Raw genomic sequence first — 21,685 nt, 5'->3', positions numbered from 1 at the left:
AACCTTTAAAAGCCATTTTTTCTAGATCTTTCTGAATAATGTGCGTTTCTTGCAAAAATATAATGTCAGCTTTATTAGATGCTAGGTGTTTGAGTAACCTTCTTCTTTTAGTAGGGTTATTAAGACCATTTGCATTCAGAGACAGACATTTAAACCCAGACATTGATTACTTTAAGCTTTTGATGGATAAATACTATTCTGGACTTAATTAACAAGTAATGTTCAGACAAGATGAAAATATAACTATATACAAAACTAACCATGGAACATCTAGTTCCTGGACTGATGAAAAAGTGATCAATACCACCCTCTATCATCCTTAGTGCTCAAGACTATCATTCTCTAATGCTACTACCTAATATTTTATTGAATCAACAAACTACAACCTATTAATTCTCCAGGATGAATAGGTATTACTATGTAGGAGATATTGTTGAAAAACATCTATTACCATGAATAATGTAATTTTCAAAATTTTTAAGAACAATGTCTTTAAACTTGTATCATGACATAGTATATCATATTCATTTATGTCTATTCTATACTAATACAGATCTTAATCTAGTATACTACATTAGATCAAAACCTACTTATCTAGGAATTCAGTAAAGAAGTTTATGTATAAAAATAAGAAAATTTATCATGTAACAAAACATTCCTGTATGAACTTGTCTGTGAAATCACAACAGTGTTAATATTTACTATAGAATCAGCATATTACTATATAGCCTATAGGCTTATTTTCCTTTTAAATAAGATATAAAATCACCAGTTTTTCCTTCCCCTTAAAAAAAACATATCTGATTAACCTTAAATTATTTCTTAAGGTATTAAAGATATTTAAAATAAAGATGTACTAATGAGAATTTTTTACATGAGAAGATAATATTTTAGTTGCACAAATATCTATGCAGGTATATAGAGCTGTGTAATCATCAAAAATATTAGCTTTTCTTTCCAAAGATGTGAGTCTAAAGAAACTATGTAGTGTAGTTTGATTTTGATAAAAATATCATATAATGAAGTCACAGCTTTTAACCTTCAAGGACACTGCAGTTTTAGATGTTATAGTAATAATGTGTTCCCTTAAGTTGTCCTTTTTAACAAAATACATTAACAAATTTTACCAATATTTTTTCAGTTAGAGTGGCAGTGGTTAACATGCAATATATCTTTTGCTAGAAAATGTAGTCTACAAACAGTAAAACATTCAATATTTTATGAATATTAGTGAAAATGTCAGATTGTAGTATGCACTTATGTAGTTGGAGGTGGATTAAGTAGATCACAATTTCACCATTCACTGTAAATCCAACATAATGCAAACTATTAATTAGAAAAGCAGCTAAAAAGTAAAGGCTACCTTTGGAAATAACAACTGTCCTCATATCCTGATGAAAGTAGTAACTATAAGTCAAGAGTAACCAGCCCCCCCCCCTAACAGTCTTCTACTACTATCACTGACTAGTGAGGCAAAAGCATCACTTCAGTAACAACTAAGATCATTCTCTAAGCAGAACTGTCTCCTTTTCTTTGGATCCAAAATTTTTCCTGCCCCAATATATTATTTCACCCTTTTATAACAGAATTATTATTTATTGTAATGGTCTGTCTGCAGCTTTGGCTTCCCCAATCCAGCAGTATTGCCATCAACCAACAACTCATATAATCAATAAGATTGGGGATGAAGATATCAAGATGAAAGCACAGAAAATACATAGCTGTCCCAAAATCTACTTTAAAAATAATAAGAACACATTAACCCCAATAGATAATGTATTTTAGTGACTTTATAACCATTGCATATGCCACTTTCTGCTCTGCTAACCAAAAAGGATCAGATGACCTAGTCTATGTTTTCACTGTATCTGTTAGCTACAGCTGCCAACTAATGATCAAGTGTAAACTACTTTGTAAAACACGTCATCAGAAAACTTATTATGAAGGGAACAACATAGGCATCAACATTGGTTTAGTAAAAAGGACCTTTGTATATGTCTATGTTTTTTATATATTTTTCTTTGTCGCTCTTGGTATGTGATAAAGCATTCAGTTGTTCCGTTTTCTTTTTTTTTTCATGTGAAGATTTCTGGTAACATGAATACGTAACCAAAGTTCATATGACAAAAGAGTTCATATGATAAAAGAGACTTCGAGAGAGTACATGCATAAGTCTCTTGTATTACAAAGAAGATCTGTCCAAGAAGTCTCGAGGCAACAGCCTTCTTTTTTTTTTTCCTTTCCTTCTCCTTTAACATTTGAATTTTGGAGGTTAAAAGCTCGCACTAGGGAATCTGCAGCAAGCTATGATAACTGTTCACAAGATACTCGTGATGTGCATTTTGTGAGAGAAAAGAAAAACAGAATATGTTACTCAAAAAGCATGTATATGAAGTACAAAAAAAAAAAAAAAAAAAAAAACGTTGCCCCATTTTAAATAAATATAAAATTCTCTGTAACTATCAATTTTACTGGCCAATATATCCGATATCAAGCATACAAACCCTCATGTCCCTGCAACACACACACCACCAGCTTTCATCAGAAAATACATCTCCTTTTCCCTCTCCGTCAGCAGAAGGACCCACAAACCACATTTTAGTATAGACACAAACCTCTCAAGTGTATGAGAATGCATTTTTACATGTCATGACGGATTCTTAGAAAGAAAATCATCTTCTCTTATTATGATAAAGAACAATTTCCAATACCTTTTAAATTATATAGTACAAGTCACATTAAGTTATATCCGTTTGCTCTAAAAGGACCCAAGCATAACATGACATTTAACAGGAGAGAAAGCCTGCTGATGCAAAAAGGGGCTACACTTTCATTTAATTGCACTGAGATGGGGAGCCTTCATTTCACTTATCGGAGTGATCTATATCATCAGAATCTAACACACATACAGTATCCGGTATTAAGGGGGTTCTTGTTTTAACCAATATTTCTATGGTATTGCTACATTGCCCCTATACACTCTGTCAAGGGAAGATTTAGAATTTAACATCTATGTTTAACATTCTAGCGTATTTGTATTAAAGGCTTTTAAACAGCAAATACATTTAAAAATAAATAAATAAGCATACTTAATAAATATTAAATGATTTTTACCTTAGCATGTATGTTTTTCCCCAAAGTAGGTGATTTGTAACATGAAAATTTTGGGATTTGAAGGGATTGTGGAAGAGCTTCATTTGTATTATTTACCCTTAAGCTTCTTGCTTGTTTTATCAATCGATAACATTTTTCCATTTGCTGCCAGCCTTTTTAAACTAGGTAATGAGATGTCCATATCTTCAGTGTTTTCCAAAATCTTATTCTTTTTCACATATTCAGAGGCGTCATCAAGATTATAAAATATTTTTATTCCTTCAGATGTATTTTAATTCTGGCAGGAAAAATGATTTGTGCTTTAATTTCAGCTTTCTTCAGATTTTTAATTAGAGGAATGCAGGCTTTTCTTTTAGTTATTATAGTAGAGGTATAGTCATTGTCAAATCTTATGTTTCGACCATTAATTTGTATAGGATTACCTGCCCACGCTGTTCTCAGGATTAAGTCCTTGTCTTGAGATGATAAAAATTTTACAATAATGGATCTTATAGCATTTGGATTTTTTGACACAAACATATTTGACAGTGACCTGTGAGCTCTCTCTATCCCAAAAGAGATTCAGGTAGGTTTAGTGTCTTAGGCAACCAGTCATTCAAGAACTGTATTGTGTTATTTCCTTCCATTTTTTCAGGTATGCCGTATATTCTAATATTATTTCTTCGTGACCTTGATTCTAGGTCCTCTACTTTATCTGAAAGTGCGGTGTTTTGCTTTAGTAAGAAGTCAATCTGGCTATCATTTTCATGCTGTCTTCTGTCTATTTCATTAAGAGATTCTTCTATTTCTGTTATCTGGTCTGTGTGTCTTGTAATTATCTCCTTGAATTCTTCAATCTGCTTTCTATTTTCTTTCTTCATGTTTTCCATGATTTTTTCTAAATTGTCCATTTTCATGGAAAGATCTTGAATACTGGATATTATTGTTTGTAATTCTTTCTTCATGGAAGTTTCCTGGAGAGAGGCTTTTGAATGACTCATGGCTGAGAGAGTCTGTTATATTCAGCTGCTGTAGAAAAAAATAATCCACTGTATCTAAATATATAGGTGAAAGAAAACTTAGATGCTTTTAAAATAATATTAAGAAAATTTCCTGTCAGAGAAATTTCTGTTAAGCAGAGTATCAAAAAAGTGCTGTTATCTCTCTGACATCTTGGCCACGCCCCCCATGAGCAGCTCTTTTGAAGGATTATGATATGACAGCAGTAGCTAAAATCAACACAGGCATAACTACTTATAAACTTTAGTAATGAGCAACCCAATAAGGCATGCAAATATCCTACACATTTGCCGATTTAAAATAAAAAAGGGTACTGCAAACTCATTCTCTAAATGTAGCAAATGACCAAATTTCTTGTTCTGTGCAAAGTTCCTAGATCAAGCTAAATACAGATTTGCTTTCAGTATCAGACACAGTCAAAGGGTGAATAGAAAGATTTCATACAACTTCATTTATACTCAATTAAGTGCATTTCATTTCTATAGATGTGTTTCTACATTTTACAAGTTTAGGGTGCAAAACAGAGTTCCACATGTCCAACAGTAAGAAAAAAAGGAATAAATACTAGTCTGAAACTTATCTTATTGTGCATTTAGCTGTGGTTTTACTAATTTTCAGATTAATTATATAAACATCCTGAGGTACTGGATTGCTGAAATACTGTACAGTTTGCTTTCAAATTATGCTATTTTAATGACTTGATAAAAGACGTTTCTGTGAAATTCTTTCTGGGAAAAACTGTTGCTATGTTTGATGTTGCAGGTGTATGAGGTTGTCCCTTGCCACAGTGATTGCAGTCAGTATGTCTGGGTCACTGAACCATGGAGTGTCTGCAAAGTGACCAATGTGGACCTGAAAGAAAACTGTGGGGAAGGTGTTCAAACAAGAAAAGTCCGGTAAGTAGAAGTGAAAATATCCTAGTACTGCATGAATACAGTATGAGACAGGCTGTAGTAAATGACATTTCTCTCCTTATAAGTATTTATTGTATATTCTACCACTTTTAATGAGCACATTTTTATTTTAATTTAATTCTAATATAAGAAAAAAAGTGAAACAGAGAAATGGATAATTTGGAATGGGGTAGAAAAAGAGCCACCGTCTGGCAGCAAATATATACAAATTTTCTATATTACAGAAACAAAAGAACAGATATATCATCTGTTTAGTATCTAGATCTGTATGTCTACATATAAAAAATTGAACTAAACATAAGGTACATTGCTTTATTATCTGAGAAAATACTATGTTCTTCTCAAAGAAATGTTAGAACGAAAAGGAGAGAACAATATTTTCCCCTTTTATCTGAATATCGTATTACCCAAGTCACAGAATCTAGATACAGAAGTACTTCCAATAACATTTTGATACTTTTTCTTAAATTTCCCTCGTCCATCACAAGGAATGTTACCATGTAAAAATGCTTTGTTACTGTCTCAGACTACTGTCTAGGTTCCTGTCGAGTTAGTTCTTACTAATGTTTCACAGCATACCTTACTGACTGAGTGAGCAAATGCCATAATAATGTTGCCTAAAATAAAATGTATCATGTTTGATATATGCAATCGTAGTAATTACATAGAGTAACTGAAGTTAAATGTAGGTCTTCAAATTGCTTTATATGCATTCCTAATCTCCTTCAACAGTGGGATCATCATAAGATAGTACAGCAGTTGATGGAGATAGATTATATATTTGAAGGTTATTACTTTTTATATATTTTTTTTATCTTTGCTGCCTGGCAATCATCATCCCCACTAACTGATTTGCCAATTAGTTCCATTTAGAGTGAAAGTCAATCATGAGAGGTCATCATCCAGGCAACCATCAGGGTTTTCTGGTCGACAGACTAACTCTACACCCCATGCTCTATGACATGATTGTTTTCTTGCACAATAGCTCAACATACCTTCCCCTTTAATGATATTGTGTACACGCTTGCACATACTTCAGGAAGGCTTGTTTATATCATAGCTTGGTAGAGCCACACACTTCTTTGGCCCATATAATTTGTTCTGTATTCCCATTTCAACAAGAGCGTCAGTACTGCAGCAGAAAAGATCAGTTCCCTACAGCTAGGATGGGTTTGCCAACATCTGCATGTTACTCCCCCTTTCCTTAGTCAGCTCATTCTGTGTCTAGGTTCCTAAATGAACCCATGTCATCTGGGCATTGTCAGAGCTTCATCCCTCTATGCCATGGACCTGACTATTTTTTTTATTTAATTTTCAGGTACATAAAAAAGACCAGTGCAAAGCAGAATGGCTAGTATAGCCTGAAGAAGTAGATTGAGCATGTAAATATGGGATATACTGCAACCAGACATACAATACAGTAACATAATGTATGTAGAGTAGCAAAGATCTGCATAAGTTCTGCAGTTTTGAACATTTTTCCATCTATGATATACAGGATTATCAGTAAGTCTCTGTTTACAACCAAGTTATTATGTATTCAAGAAATCCATTTAAAAAATTACCTTGAGAAAAAAAAATGTTCCCTGCTGACCAGGAGGTGTCAATCAACTTGCTGTTATCCTCATTAATATTTCCCCCAGTTGTACTATTCTGATTGTTATCCTTCCCCACCCTAGTCAAATCTGATCATGTCACAGTGACCCATGCAAATTTGCCTCTGTCGCCCTAAATAACAACTGTTCTATTAAGGATTACTCCAAAATCAAGTGTTTTCTATTTGCCAATCTAACTAATAATTACAAATCATATAGCTTCCCAGTAAGTTTTATAGCTGAAGCTGCTACCTACTTCTCTGCCTTTTTCTCCCTCTTGGATACACTGAGCATCCATAACTATCCAATGCAAGAATAAACCTGCGCAGTGGAAATCCCACATCAGTGTATGCTTAAAAAAGGTCCTGGTTGTCTACAACAATAGATACTGCATCATCCCTATTCACCATCACAAGTTCCTCTCAAAATCATATTTGCCAGCTCTTTTCCAACACTTTTCAGAATTAAAAATACCAGTTCCATGGGTTCAGACAATAAACCTGGATGTCTGAAATATTCTCCATCAGTTCTGTAACTTGAATCACTCCACGTCTTACAAACAGGAAATATGGTACTCTTACATAATGGTGGTTCATCTGCTAATCCTGGAAATGGCATGGCTGTTGGACTCATTAGTAATGTTTGCATGTATATGGAACATTTATAGTTGAACTAGTAAACAATGATATAGGTAAACTTGAATCCTTGGATACACACTAGTTAGACTTTTTAAAAGGTAGATCAGTCCTGTTCAACCAGGTTGAGTTTTCTGAAATTTTTTTGAGAATTGGATAAATGGCATGCAGTCTTTGCCACCAGTTTGCACCTCACCAGTGTTTTGGGTGTTATCCTCATGCTGGGATTATTGGAAATCCCTACCAATGAAAAATGAATCCATAAATAGTTTGTTGTATACCTAACTGGCTATCTAAGCTGTCTAACATAACTCAGAATGTTAAGACCAGGGAGGAGAGTATTTGTTCTTAACAGAAACATGTCACCACGAATGCCCCACAGGGTTCTATCCTGGGCCTCCTCCTCTTTTGGTATATACTTCTCCAACATAAATGCAGATATCAAGGGTCTATACATAACCATGAAGTTTGGTGATGATTACAAACTGGGATCAGTTATCAAATCCTAGTCTGATACCCAAATTATCTATCATGGACTGTACCAGATAATGTTGGGAGTGTTAATCATAGGGATTACCATCAATGTTAAGAAATGCAGCATAGTTTCCTTAAGTCCACCATCGCCACCATTCTCACCATCAACAGCTTCACCACCATCCCCACCATCACCACCATCACCACCATCACCACCATCACCACCACTTATCATACAAAAATATTCTACTTAAATTTGACTGAATCATCAAAGACTTGGGTTCCATTGTTGCTAACTAACTCTTCTTTGCTCACCCCATCTCTGCCATGATTACACATTCCTTCTACATTGTGCAACTTGTCCTTTATGATACTTCATGATATATCTTCAAAGTCCAGACGAGTTATAGTCATACTGTATTTCTCCCTTATTAGGTCTAGCACTGAATAGAATTCCCTATTAGCCTGTATCTCACTAAGCACCTAAACCAATCCAGCAGACATCAGTGCTGCCTCTCCAAAATGATGGCATGTCTCTTTATCCTTAACTGCTCTAACAGACAAAAACTCCTTACTCTCTACTCAGTCTCATATAGACTCCTGAGGGATGCTCTTTGTGTAGCCTTCTTTGCTGGTAACAACTCCACACTCTTTAAACTCATCTTCCAAAATAGAACTGGCACACACACACACACACACACACACACACACACACACACACACACACACACACACACACACACACACACAAACACACACACACACACACACACACACACACACACACACACACACACACACACACACACACACACACACACACACACATACAAACACACACACACACACACACACACACACACACACACACACACACACACACACACACACACACACACACACACACACACACACACACACACACACACACACACACACACACACACACACACACACACACACACACACACACACACACACACACACACACGCAAACACACACACACACACACACACACACACACACACACATATATATATATATATATACTGTATATACAGGGAGAGTGAGAGATGTACATATACAAAATTTGATTACCATTACCAAACACAACGAAGAAATATTTAGTTTCATAGCAAAACCAAGTTATTTCCCCTCTAAGGTACTGTATCCTCATACTTTGTATATTATAAGGATGAGGATATAGAGTTGACTTCCAAGATGGTGAATAGCTGGTAAACACTTTCTCCTTGCAGCTCCACAACTAAATTAGGAAAACTTCACAATCAAAAGACATCAAGCTGAAATACTACAAGACTGGGGATTCAACACTAATCAACTAATTACTTCAACCTGTCAGAGTGAAAATATCCAAGTGTTACTCTGCAAATATAGCTTTTTTTTTATCCGGGATATTTAAACAACAATGCCGCTGTGGTGGTGGTGCTGCGGTAGCGTTGTCACCTCACAGTTAGGCGTTGCCCGTTCGATTCTCAATTAGAGCATCTTATGTGTGGCGACATGCGTGAATGGGCGTTCCTTCATTGAAGGTTGTGCATTAGGCCCAGCAAGCCAGCACGTAAAAATCTACTGCCAATCATTAGCAGACCATAGTTCCGCTGTGGCGACCCCTAACCGGGAAAAAGCCGAAAGACGCAACAACAACAACATATTTAAACAACAAAGCCACATGACATTTTGAGGCCTATTAGCACCAGCAGTAAATACACTAGTTGGATAAAATCTTAAACAGATAAAAATCTAACCATGCCAAATGACCTGGAACAAATGGACATGCAAATGACTAAAACTAAACTCTCACAATTAGCTTCACCTGAAAAAGAATAATTATTGAAAAGGCAACAGACATTAAGGCAACAAGAACCAAGTAAACCTAGTACTAAAACAAAATCTGAAGGGGCTTACAGCATTGGGTGACTTAAAAACTGCTCTAATGCCTATACAAAATGCCATTCAAAATTTCTCAGACCGGCTGTCAAACATTGGTACTACCCTGGAGCACATTGTCTTATGTTTACACCAAACTGAAGCCAAATCATCAGCAAATGAAATGAAAATAGAGGAAATTCAGAAACAACTTAAAAGACACTGTTCTAGAAGAAATACAACAAAAGCTCACTGACCTTGAAGCTTGTAGTAGAAGGAACAATATCTTCATAAGAGGAATTCCAGAGACAATTGACCAAGCACAGCTGCAGGATACTCTAAAGAAAATAGTTTGCTTCTAACTGGATAATAAACCCTTGTCCAAGGACATTATAATTGAGAGATCACATAGAGCCCTCTGAAAATCACAAAATCCTTCCAATCCTCTCCAGGTCTATGCTAAGTTGCTTAACTCTCAGCATGTGCAGGATATATTACAGGCAGCTAAGCAAAAGGACTAAACTGGAATGGTCAAAAAATCACTTTTGGGCAGGACTTTCCTTTGCAAATCAAACAAGCAAGACAAAGGCTTGCCTCATTCTGTGCCTTCTTAGTTACCAAAAAAAAAAATAAAGTTTCAGATGAAATACCTCAACAATCTATCTTTTACAAAAAAATGAGCAAAAATTTGTAGTCAAAACTCCCCCGGAAGCTAAAGCTGCCTTCCTAAAAGTGTTTGGAATACTCCCAAGCCTGTAAATAAGTATCATCTACAAAAAGTAAAAAATATAAAAAAGGAAGACAACAAGAAGTTAAATTGATGATGTGGCTCACCATCCGGTAGTTTAGCTTCAACTCCGCCTGAAACTCAGAAACTCATGGTCTAGACAAGCTCTAAAAGTTTTTCCGTTGGCTATTTTTCCATTTTTCATTTTGCTATGGCTGAAAACACAGTCTTTCCACTTAGGCTTAACAAAAAAGTCTTAATCACAGGCCACGATCTCCACTGTAACATCTCTGTTTCAGCATTCCACCTTGAGGGTGGTCACAGTCACTTCAAGAACTCCAGAAACATTAGGTTTGTTTATTTTTGGTCCTACCCATCTGAATTGCCAGTAATTCCCCTTAAGCGAGTGCAGCCAACATTAAGAATACTTCTGCCTCTCATGTTATCGAGGTGAACGACCGTGGAAATAATTAATTCTGTCCATTTTACTGGAGAAAGAAAATCAAGGATTAGCAGCTCAAAAACTCCTGATTGAAGAAAGAGCCCACAATCACATCTAAGTGCTTAATACAGTAGCAACAACGCATACAGAACACCGAGATCTTTTAATCTGCAGCCTGCAACAAATGGCCCCCAAGTAACATTCATTATTGATAGGCTGTGTTTTGTAACTCCATGCTCCATGTGCTTAAAAATTTCCCATGTATGGCATGGGATGGGATGGTGTACGTTAAATGCCTTCATTTTTCCATGGGGTATTTCAGTATATATATATATATATATATATATATATATATATATATATTTATTTTTTTTTTTTCACAGATCTCTACCAAGTTTAATAGCATGTAGCAATTCCAGACAACACCAAAAACATTGTATAACACTATGACATACACATTTATATGCCTTGCGTAGCCCTTGAAACTTGAAACGTGTCTTGCATTATATCAAGCCTAAAACTTGAGCAGTGTCTTGTGTTATATCAAGCCTTTGTAAATGAAAAGTCGTCTACAAACATTCTGTTACAAGAAAATATATATGGGCACATTAATAGGTAAATATGAGGTAGACTCGTACAGTTTTAGAGGAAAGTGAACAGCAAAACATTTGGTAGGCTTTATAAATATGGATAAGCTGCCTGAAGAATCATTGCGCCACTTTCAGCATTTTCTGGTTGACTTCTTCATATGGGCCAAAGGTAAAGTAAGACCACTGCTTACAATTATACTTTAGGTAGCATTTACTTCTAGCACATACATAACTCTAACTACTTGCCTGCAGACTTTGGCAAAGCTCTTTTAAGACTTTGCATGTTCATCATTTCTCCTTTATGATTAATATTTCTTGCATGAGCTTCATAAGAAATGCCTGCAAAATGTACACGTTTCTCTAAAAAACAAAAGTAATCACATAATCTGTGATCAAAGCTCAAGTATGTATAGAATTCTTATTAAGCCATTAAAACTCACTGAACATGTATCTCTTTCTTAGTTGGAATGAGAGCTTTATAATGTATGCTTTGCTTGTTCAGTCATGCAATTTTCCTTTAGTGCTAATTTTTCAGTCTAATATATAGATTTACTAAAATGTGTTAGGTTTATACTATCTAATAAAATGAGGTTGTGTTTCTATTATACCTCTTAGTGAATGCCTTTTCGTATATAATAATAACCCATGCTTAATCTAGGCTAAAAGAATTTAACTCTTTAGTTACAAAGTGTACTAAATATAAATCGGTTAAATGGAGCTGAGAAGTAGAGTCTTATGTTTTGAGAGGTTCTCTACATCTTAAGTTTTAGCAATTTACGTATAACCATAACCAAAACCCTTAGGGGAGGGCCCTGGCAGCTCCATCTTGAAGAACAGGAACTTTTTTGGCAATTGAGAACTGATGCACATTTTCCACCAGGACTCAATGACATGGCATCTATTAGATGCATATTAAAACTTAAAGCACTTAGAAGATAAAACTATTGATATTTTAGGTATATCCATATATAATATATATAAATGTGGACAAACCTTACATAAGCAATTAAATTGATTTCCATTTATATTATATTATATTTTATTATATTAAATGTAGGTTAGCGTTATTTTATAGTATTATTAGATCTCCTAGCACCAACATTAATTATTTATTTATTTGTCATTTCACATTTATTACACATTTTCACACATATATATATATACCTTTATGAAAACCTAAATGTTTATACATACACAAAAATGATTATTTTAAAAATTCTTAAAACTTGTTTTTAATGTGTAGAATTTGTACGCAGCATGTAAAGACAATATAGTATAATACCATGAGTTTTTATTATGTATTTGTGTACTAAATCAATTTACTTATTGATAATAAGTACACAATAACTCAGCAGTGTAAGTATTAATGTACCACTGTCTGTTTAAATTATTCTTTGTCTGAGTTGTTGTGATTCTTAGCATTTAAAATTTATATGCACTTATTATCTATTCTAGCTAGTCCCTTTAAATCTAATTTTAATATAAATGTCATTGTTTGTTGTATTAATTAATTAATTGTTGATTTTTACAATTATCTAATTAAGGTTTTAGGCTTTTTACTACTTAAGCTGTACATCAAACAATGTTATCTTGTCTGATGAAGGTTGAGCAAGTGGCTTGACCGAAAGCGCTTACTATCTATTGATATTAAAGCCCGTGTGTTTGTCTTCCAACTTGCTTCCTTGCCTTTATTATTTTTTACCCGTTTGTTGTTGGATTTGGATTTAGCAATTTACGTATATACTGATGCTGATTTTGTAATACTAGGATTTTTTGGCTATTGTTATACTGGTTTTAAATCAAGTCTTTGTAAGTTAGTTGACATAGTCAGTATTTTGTTACTTTATCTCTCAGTCTCAGTAGTTATACAGTTAGGCACGGTAGTAGTTCTGAGAGATTTTAGTGCTACACGAACTTCAAAAAGTTGTACCCCCATGTCTTTATATATATTCATATATATCTATGCTATGAGGAAAGGACTTCTGAAATACACTTTCGTAATGCTATGGACCACATCTAAATGTGGGAGGTAGACTCCTGGAATGTCAAAGGTCTACAGGATAAAAAGAAAAAGAAATTATTCTTACTCTAACAATCACCTGCAAATATTATTTTCCTCAAAGAAACACACTTACTTTTATTTATTTATTTATTTATTTTTTATTTAACATTTGTTGACCGGGAAAGTCCGACTAGGTTCCACAGATCCTGTTTTCAGCGGAGGCCCGGGGAGAAATGCTCCAGAATGAAGATTGGGTTAAAGATAGAGATAAAGTGTGGATAACTTCAATCATAGTTTCTGTCAATAAGACAAACTCAAAGTGGTAGCTATCCTGGTAAGAAAAACTTTTAATGAAACTATTCTGGATTATGGCTCTGATAATGTTGGAAGATGGCGATATTTTCACTGCATAAACTCTTTATCCTGTAGACCTACACTCTTTCTAAATATATATGGTCCTTGTACTAATCAGCATGACTTCATTATACAAATCTATAACTTATTAGTAAAATTGCCTAACCATGAATATGTGATAGCGGGAGACTGGAACACTGTTATTGACTCTTTAAAGGACAGATCAAGCAAAAACAAGTCACATAATACACAAGCATCACGGGCTTTAGAAGACCTGATGCTAGATTTTTGCCCTAACCGATCCTTACTATGTAAAAGATTACTCTAGATCTGGTAATAAATATACATTCTACTCCCCATGCTATAAATCATGGTCTAGGATTGATTATTTCCTGATCTCAACTTCCCTACTAAATGACAAAACAACTTTTGCAGTTAGCCCTAGATTTTTTTTTCTGACCATTCAAAAATAACCCAAAAAATCATCCTGATAAATAATACCCTGAAAGATGGGAACTTCTGATCATGGTCCTTAAACCCAAACCTCCTTGACAAAGAGGAGGTAATACATGAAATTAATAGTGTACTAGAAGATTTGGCATCCAGGCTCCTGTCCCTGGATAGGGCACCACATATTCAATGGACAGCTATTAAGGCTAAAATTAGAGGTCTACTGATCCGGAAAGCTTCTTATTATAAAAAGCTCTACAAAGGAAAAGAAAACACTATTAAAGATAAAATCCAGAAAACTGAAAGCTTACTCCAGGAAAATTTTACACCAGAGTTAGCAAACCAACTCCTTTCCCAACAAAAATAACTATACTTAATACACTCACAAAACCTTTCCTTCCAGAAAATGAAACTTCTCACTAATTACTCACACTAGGCTCAGCAGCCTTCAAATTTACTGGCTAGGTTTATCAACACCTATCAATGCCCCCCACAATCTCGCAAATTTTATACAATAATAAATTGCTTATTATGAACCAGGAAATACTTTATATATTTGAGAAGATATACAGGGAATTATATGGACCCCAAGAAAATCTCTCACCAGAGACCTACAGTACTTTTTTAAAGATCTCAGATTTCCAAAAATTGAAAAACAACATGTCAAGCTATTAGAGGCCCCATTTATTCAAGAGGAAATTGCTGAGGCAATTAAAAGTAAAAAAAAAATAACAAAGCCCCAGGCCCTGATGGTTTTACATCAAACGTTTACAAAACTTTTGCACACAAACTGATTCCCTATCTTCCTTAGACTCTTTAGTCATATTAGTATTTTTGCTTCAAAGATTTGTACTTAAATAACTCAAGAACCATTTTTATTCATAACTCAACTCTGACAAAACCAACCCAGCAAATTGTAGACCAATCTATCTTATAAATGTTGATATTAAAATCCTTTCCTTGGTGTTAGCAAACAGACTTAAAAAGGCTCTATCCCCAATTATACCCCAAACCAATTAGGCTTCATGAAGGGGAGAAAGACTTAGGACAACACCCTTACAGTAGATGCAGCTCTACAGCTTTTGGAGAAAGACAAACTTCCCAGATACCTTTTGGCACTAGATGCCACTAAAGCATTTGATAGTGTTAACCTAAACTTCTTGTTTATGACCTTGCAACATTTTAATATTCCTAAGTCATTCATGAACATAATTAAAATACTTTATAACTCTTCGTACACCACATTGGTCATCAACAAATCTTTGTTCAATAAGATAAAATTGGTTAATGGTATGAGATAAGGTTGCCCCCCTCACCATATCTTTTTAACATCTATATTGAATCCCTATTCATTTATCTCTCACAAAAAACTTCCATCATATCCGTAGAGCATTGAATAACAAACTTCTAATATCAACATTTGCGGATGATCTAAATATATAATTCCAATTACCAAACAGTGACTTAGGAAAAATTCTAAAAACCATCAACACTTCTCAAAAGTATCCAATTACTAAATAAACACCTCCAAATATCTTATCTTTCCTATCAACCTAATAGGTCACAACCTGTCCTATTTCCCGGACATTGATATTAAATTAAAATATACATTCCAGTATTTAGGTATAAAATTTGATCATAATCAAAGAAAATCCTGTCAATTTAACCTTCTCAAAACCTGGATGAGTATTAAACATGATATGGATAGATGGAAATACATGAAACTCCCCGTCCTATCTAAAGTGGCTGTGATTAAAATGAATATACTTCCCAAAGTATTATATCAACTCAATGCAACTTTATCATTCCTACAAGCTTCTTTAAAAGAATAAATAAAACTTTAACTAAATGTATTTGGTTTCCAAAAAATCCAAGAACAGCTCTCCTAAAACTAATACTTCCTAAAACCAAGGGTGGGCTGGGTCTGCCGGATTTCAAATTGTATTACAACATAATTTGCACTAGCTGAATCATTCTAATTGCTGACCATGACCCCAAAATCCTATCATATTCCCCACAATGAGTTCTGAAGAAGTCTTTACTTAGACGAAAGCACTGAACTGCTATCACTTGCTATTTTTGCTGCTTGTTGATTTTAATAAATCGTTTATTTATATTTCTCGGTTGTTGGTACTGGTCTTTTTTGGGCACCTGGATCTCCATTCAAGTTTTTCATATTTTCTGGTACTGTAAGTATGCACAAAATGTATGGACCTCTTTAAGGACTAAACTTGAGAAAATGGGTTATTGGAAGTCAACCCTATCTTGGGAGTTTGCTATACTACATATAAATCCAGTTGATATGCCTAAAACAGACTTGATTATCCTGAATGCCATCTTTGAATTCGCCAAACTCTATATTACACAAAATTGGCTAGACAGGACAAAAATAGAGTGGAAAGGCTTTACCGGCGTGGTCTCTAAATATATTACTTCCCACAAGCTCATTATAAGGAATAGTAACAAGCGTGTAAAATATCTTAAGCTATGGAAAAGGATTCTGGACCACATAACAAATTAAGTTTTATAACAAAAAATGTGTTTCAACCCATCCCTCCCTAACTACAGGAGTCATTTCCTCTCATAACAAAAGTAATAATAGTTGATAATATTTGATAATGTTATTTTCACTTCTGACTTTTTCTTTTCTTTTTTTAGCAATGACAAGTCTAATTATCATATAGATAAAAGAGTAGCACTTTCTGTACATTTTTATATAGTTGTAATGTTTTTTGTGTGTAAACATATCTTTTCCTACACTGCTTTCTCCTAAACTATGCTTGTTAAACCTCATTTAATCTAACTAAAGATTCCTCCTTTTTGATTTTCTAGTAGATAAAATTAGTCATCTTAAACTGCATGATAAATGGCATATACTCACTGTTTGTCACTTCAAGGTGCAACTGTTTTGACCTGTCATTTTGAATCTCCTATATCTTGTTTTTGTCTGTATATCAAATACTGAAAAATGTCAATAAAATAAATGTTGGAAAAAAAGTACGAGGCTATAGGGTTGCAACCACAAATGGGTGTTATAGTGAAGCAATGCCTGCTTCTCCACAAACCTCATGAATTATTAGAATTTAATGAAACATGCTCAATTTTCAAACAGATTTTTCACATCTGTCACATTCGATGTATACATTTTGTGAAGATTATGCTTCTACAAATGCTCTGTATGGAACTGAAAGAATGTGCTGATTCTTTGAAACAGCGTACAATTTCAGCATAATCCTACTGTACCCCAAATGATTTGAGAATAAAGAACCATCAATACCAAACAAGTAACTTTTAAAATGAAGTACTCATGTTTCAGGAGAGATATCCCAATTAACACAGCAAATATATTTCCATTAATTCTGCTTATAAGGTTTGTGCTTTCACCCCCATTAAATCAAAACAGTCTTCAGATGTAGATGGGAGGGAATTAATAATGGCTTCAACTCCCCTTAGAAATTAGAGTAACAAAAATAGTTTGCTGATACTGGTTGTTACTGGAAAATATAAATGCAGAATTGAAATATACTACGTGTTTCAGAAGTGTAGATGCAGTAAAGTAACACCCTTCACTTAATTTCACACAAAATAATAATTTTAAAAATTACTAAATACTATATATGTATAATTCTGTTGAAGAGGGCATAACAAATTCTGTGTTACTGCTGACTTGTTCTATGAACTTCTTAGGTTAATGGAATTATTACAGGAGTATATCTGCAGTAAAACTTTGTAAGAATATAAAAAGGATTACCTTGTTATAATACAGTAAATTTAAGGTGGAAGGTATAAGCACTATGTTGGATGTTTGCTACCTTTTAACACTGTAGTATATGTAGTGTCTTTCGCACCTTAAGTTCTACCATTTTGCGCATTTCTTTAGAAAGGGCTTTATTTTAGAATTGCGGTATCTCTGAGGGTATTTAATTCTGTTGTTTATTGAAGGTTTCAGTTAGAGATTGACTACCCCAAAAACAAATGTTTGGGATTCATTCTTACAATACATGAAAAGCTGCCACATCCTGATGCAGCTGTTTCCCACCACATCAGACTGACAGCATTAAAATGCTGAGCCAAGACCTTGGAGTAGCACTGTAAAAGTAGCCTCAGTCCACAGTGAACTGGGTTCATACTGGGGCAACACGGTACTGCATATATTTCCAGCACATGAAAAATCGACTTGCAGCAGAAACATGCACATTTGCCACCATGTGCAGACACATTGCATGTAAGTAATCTATGCATGCACATGGGTATATTATATAGAAAAGAAAATTAATACAGCATCAAACATAAAGACAATATAGACCAGTGGATGCACACAGGTATAAATAGCAGCAGATGCAAAAGTGGTAACATTATCGAGGCATGCATGTATGCTACAGTCTCATATAAGCTTGAGAGGATTGTGCTGCACATATGTACCGTCCATACAACAGAATGTCATGAATATGCAGATCAGGTTCATTATCATATGTACAGTATAAGTAGAAATTGATGGAGATTTAATTAGAGTGGATCTAAGATAACAAAAGCTGCATAACAGCATTTTGTCCATGGCCATAACCTCAGATTAAAGGTATGTGCTCTAACCACAAATGCCCACAGGCACCAGTACTGGTGACATCAGGTTCTGAAACAAGGTCCACAAGTGTGGATTCTGGTGGTACATGTAAGTCAACAAATTTAGGTGGTTCAGAGAATTTATCTGAATGAGCAGATGCGTGAGGATGACCAACCTTAAATGCTGATGCTTATGTCCATGGCCACTCATTGCTGACATGATGGAGAGCACATCTCACAACACTGAACACAGCAAGTACAGGTGCAATCTCAGAAACCTGCTGTAAGCTGGTTGCAGGCAAGTGACACAGGTACAAGTACTGCCAGAGGCCTTAGTTGCCAGATACCTATTCTGTGATGACCCAGACTGGTGATATCTTTTGACAGACGCACGTCATATTTCTTACCTCACCATTTCTGTGACAACGTGTTCATTGTTTTCATGCAGGAGGAACACTACAACTAACTCCCTGGCTTCACTATATAAGTGTGCATTTGTGGCCTGCACACCACCTCATCCAGCTGTATTGAGTGTGAATGTCACAGACTGTAATACAGTCCATGAAACATGTTCTCATGATGTGCCACTATTTCCTGCATAAAACATGCACCATGACCATGTCTTCATTGAAGCCGTTTCCCTCACTGCATCCATCTCACAGACAAAATGTGCTGTACCATGTGATCTTGTCACTGTCATACCTGTCAGCTTTCACAAAATCATGCCCAAAGCAATCTTACCTCTCTTAGCCTTCCACTGTGAGCCTTAGGTGCCATCTTCAGGAGAATTACAAAAGTCTCACACTGACCTCCATCAGCTACTGAGCTACTATACACAGTCAGGCATCCAGTGATAGCTCCAGGTTCCTTTTCTTGCTGAGACATAATATTGCTAGTTGGTGGGGCACATATAACATGTTGAAAAAAACACCAAAACACCATATCAATAAAGTATAGAATACATGATACATGGTAACAGCTTAGCCATAATCCACTGCTAAAAATAAAAGACCATTTACCTATGACTGCCACAGTCTTACAAATTCCTATAATATTTCCAACACAGAAAACCTACTAATTTGTCAGACTCAGGGATTATGGTTTGGATGACGTTTTAGTATGCTACAATTTAACAAGTCAAGCATGTAGCTACCATTATAACAGAGGTAGGGTAGAGAACATCATGTAAAAGACATTTGTGCCTCAGTAAAAAGAGGAAAAATTAATCAGTAACCTACATTCAAGAACAGAAAGTTGGAATTATTTTGTTCTGTGCTTCATTGTAAGCAAAATATGTTTAAAGAAATACAGCACATTTTGCCAGTGTTAAAGATAAAACACACATCTTCCCACTGCAGAAACTTGTGAATAGCAAAATAATCTAAATGTAAGTTTGTTGAATTAGAAGCAAGAGTGGTCACATAACAGCTCTTGGACTATAATGATAGTTTTGAATGTGGGGGAGGGTCTGCCATCACTTGGATTACAATCTGGAAGCATTAAAACATGCAGTTAAACTAGTTTATTTTGTTGAGCATTTACAGCTACTGTTAAAGAGATAAAATACTGCTTTAAAAACACAAATCAGAGTAATTTGAGCAAAAAAACTGAAAACGAATATAGGTTTCTGAAGCTGCCAAGATGCCTGTGACTTCCCAAAAAAATGATTTCCTTATATCTAGCATGGCTTGTATAAAGGGGGCTTGAAATGGATTCTTGGGGAAAACAAATCTCCAAGATCAGTTTACAGGGGTCTACTTTACCCGAATGGTCATATCACTGACTTTCACTTCGCTGAGACGAAAGGAATGATAAAACAGAAGACCGACATCTGGAACACTGACATTCCACTCGAGGTAAGTAATTGCTTGGCCATCCTGTTGAATTTTGCCCCTTATCCCCATGGTAGTGCAATCTTGGAGTTGGTATATTTAGTTAGGGGGTGTGGTGGATGGGTTTCATTTTGTTCGGTTTATTTTTTTCTTTTTGGGATGGTCAAGCCATTACTTAGTTTGAGTGGAAAGTCGGTGTTTGTATAACGTTTATATATTCAGACTTTATGATTTTTTTTCCTACCCAAAAATTTGTAAGGCTGCATTTGGATAATTGACATTTCAGATAATCAACATTCAGATAGTCGATTCTCTACTATATAATAATCATAACCACTTAATAATTCTTATGCATTAAAATAGACAGGGTACAAGGATATAATGAAATAACCAAGATACAGTGATGATAATAATTTATTTATTTATACTTTTTTGTTGGCCGGGTTCGTCCCAGTTGGTCGATGGCATCTTTTCAAGGTAAGCTCAAGACCATATTCATACTGACTAGAAGAAGTTTGTCTGGGTCACCTGAGAACTTCCTCTACTCTTTTACATAGCTACCAAGGAATCTTTTACATCCATTTGCACTACCACCAACTCAGGCAGAATGGGTGTCATTTTAACAACTCAGCCAAAGGATATCCAAGCCAGGAGTGCAGCTCACGCATGGTTAATGTTACTATATAATTTTTTTGACACACATCCTGTTCTTCAACCATTAGAGACTCTCAGAAAAAAACAATTCAAGTTCCAAATGTCCAAAACCACAAATGGGAAAATTAGGACCCCCCCTCAAAAAAAAAAAAAATACAATAAACTCCAGTCAGCATAAAAAAATCACCAACAAGAAAAAGAGTTAAAGGAACTACATTCACAGCCAACCTTCCATATTCAAAATGTGAATACTACACAATCTTGCACAATGTGAAACAGATGGGTAAAATGTGACACATTTACTAAAAACCAGGAAGTTCACATTGTGGTTAAACTGTGGACTTTATATTTAAAATTTTCCTTTTACACTATTATAAGAAAAAAAATTAAAGAGCAGTATAATATATTGTGTTTTACCACATACTCAGCTCTTCAGACATCAGAAACCTGAGAGT

General features: G+C 34.9%; 1 protein-coding gene across 4 annotated transcripts in view; it reads left to right on the top strand.

Moving 5' to 3' along the window:
* The window catches only part of THSD7A (thrombospondin type 1 domain containing 7A), a 2,877,792-nt gene that overhangs the window by 2,437,986 nt on the left and 418,121 nt on the right, over positions 1 to 21,685 (top strand). For all 4 annotated transcript variants that reach the window (XM_044066751.1, XM_044066750.1, XM_044066748.1 and 1 more), the window contains one exon: positions 4,876 to 5,009. In XM_044066751.1, coding sequence (XP_043922686.1) covers positions 4,876 to 5,009 — 134 coding nt within the window. The remainder of the gene's footprint in view (positions 1 to 4,875; positions 5,010 to 21,685) is intronic.

This window comes from Protopterus annectens, chromosome 3.part1 (assembly GCF_019279795.1).
Source record: "Protopterus annectens isolate FY-2018-M chromosome 3.part1, PAN1.0, whole genome shotgun sequence".
Classification (NCBI taxonomy): Eukaryota; Metazoa; Chordata; order Ceratodontiformes; family Protopteridae; genus Protopterus; species Protopterus annectens.
Note: the sequence above shows the minus strand (reverse complement) of the source record. Positions and strands in the feature narration are given on the sequence as shown.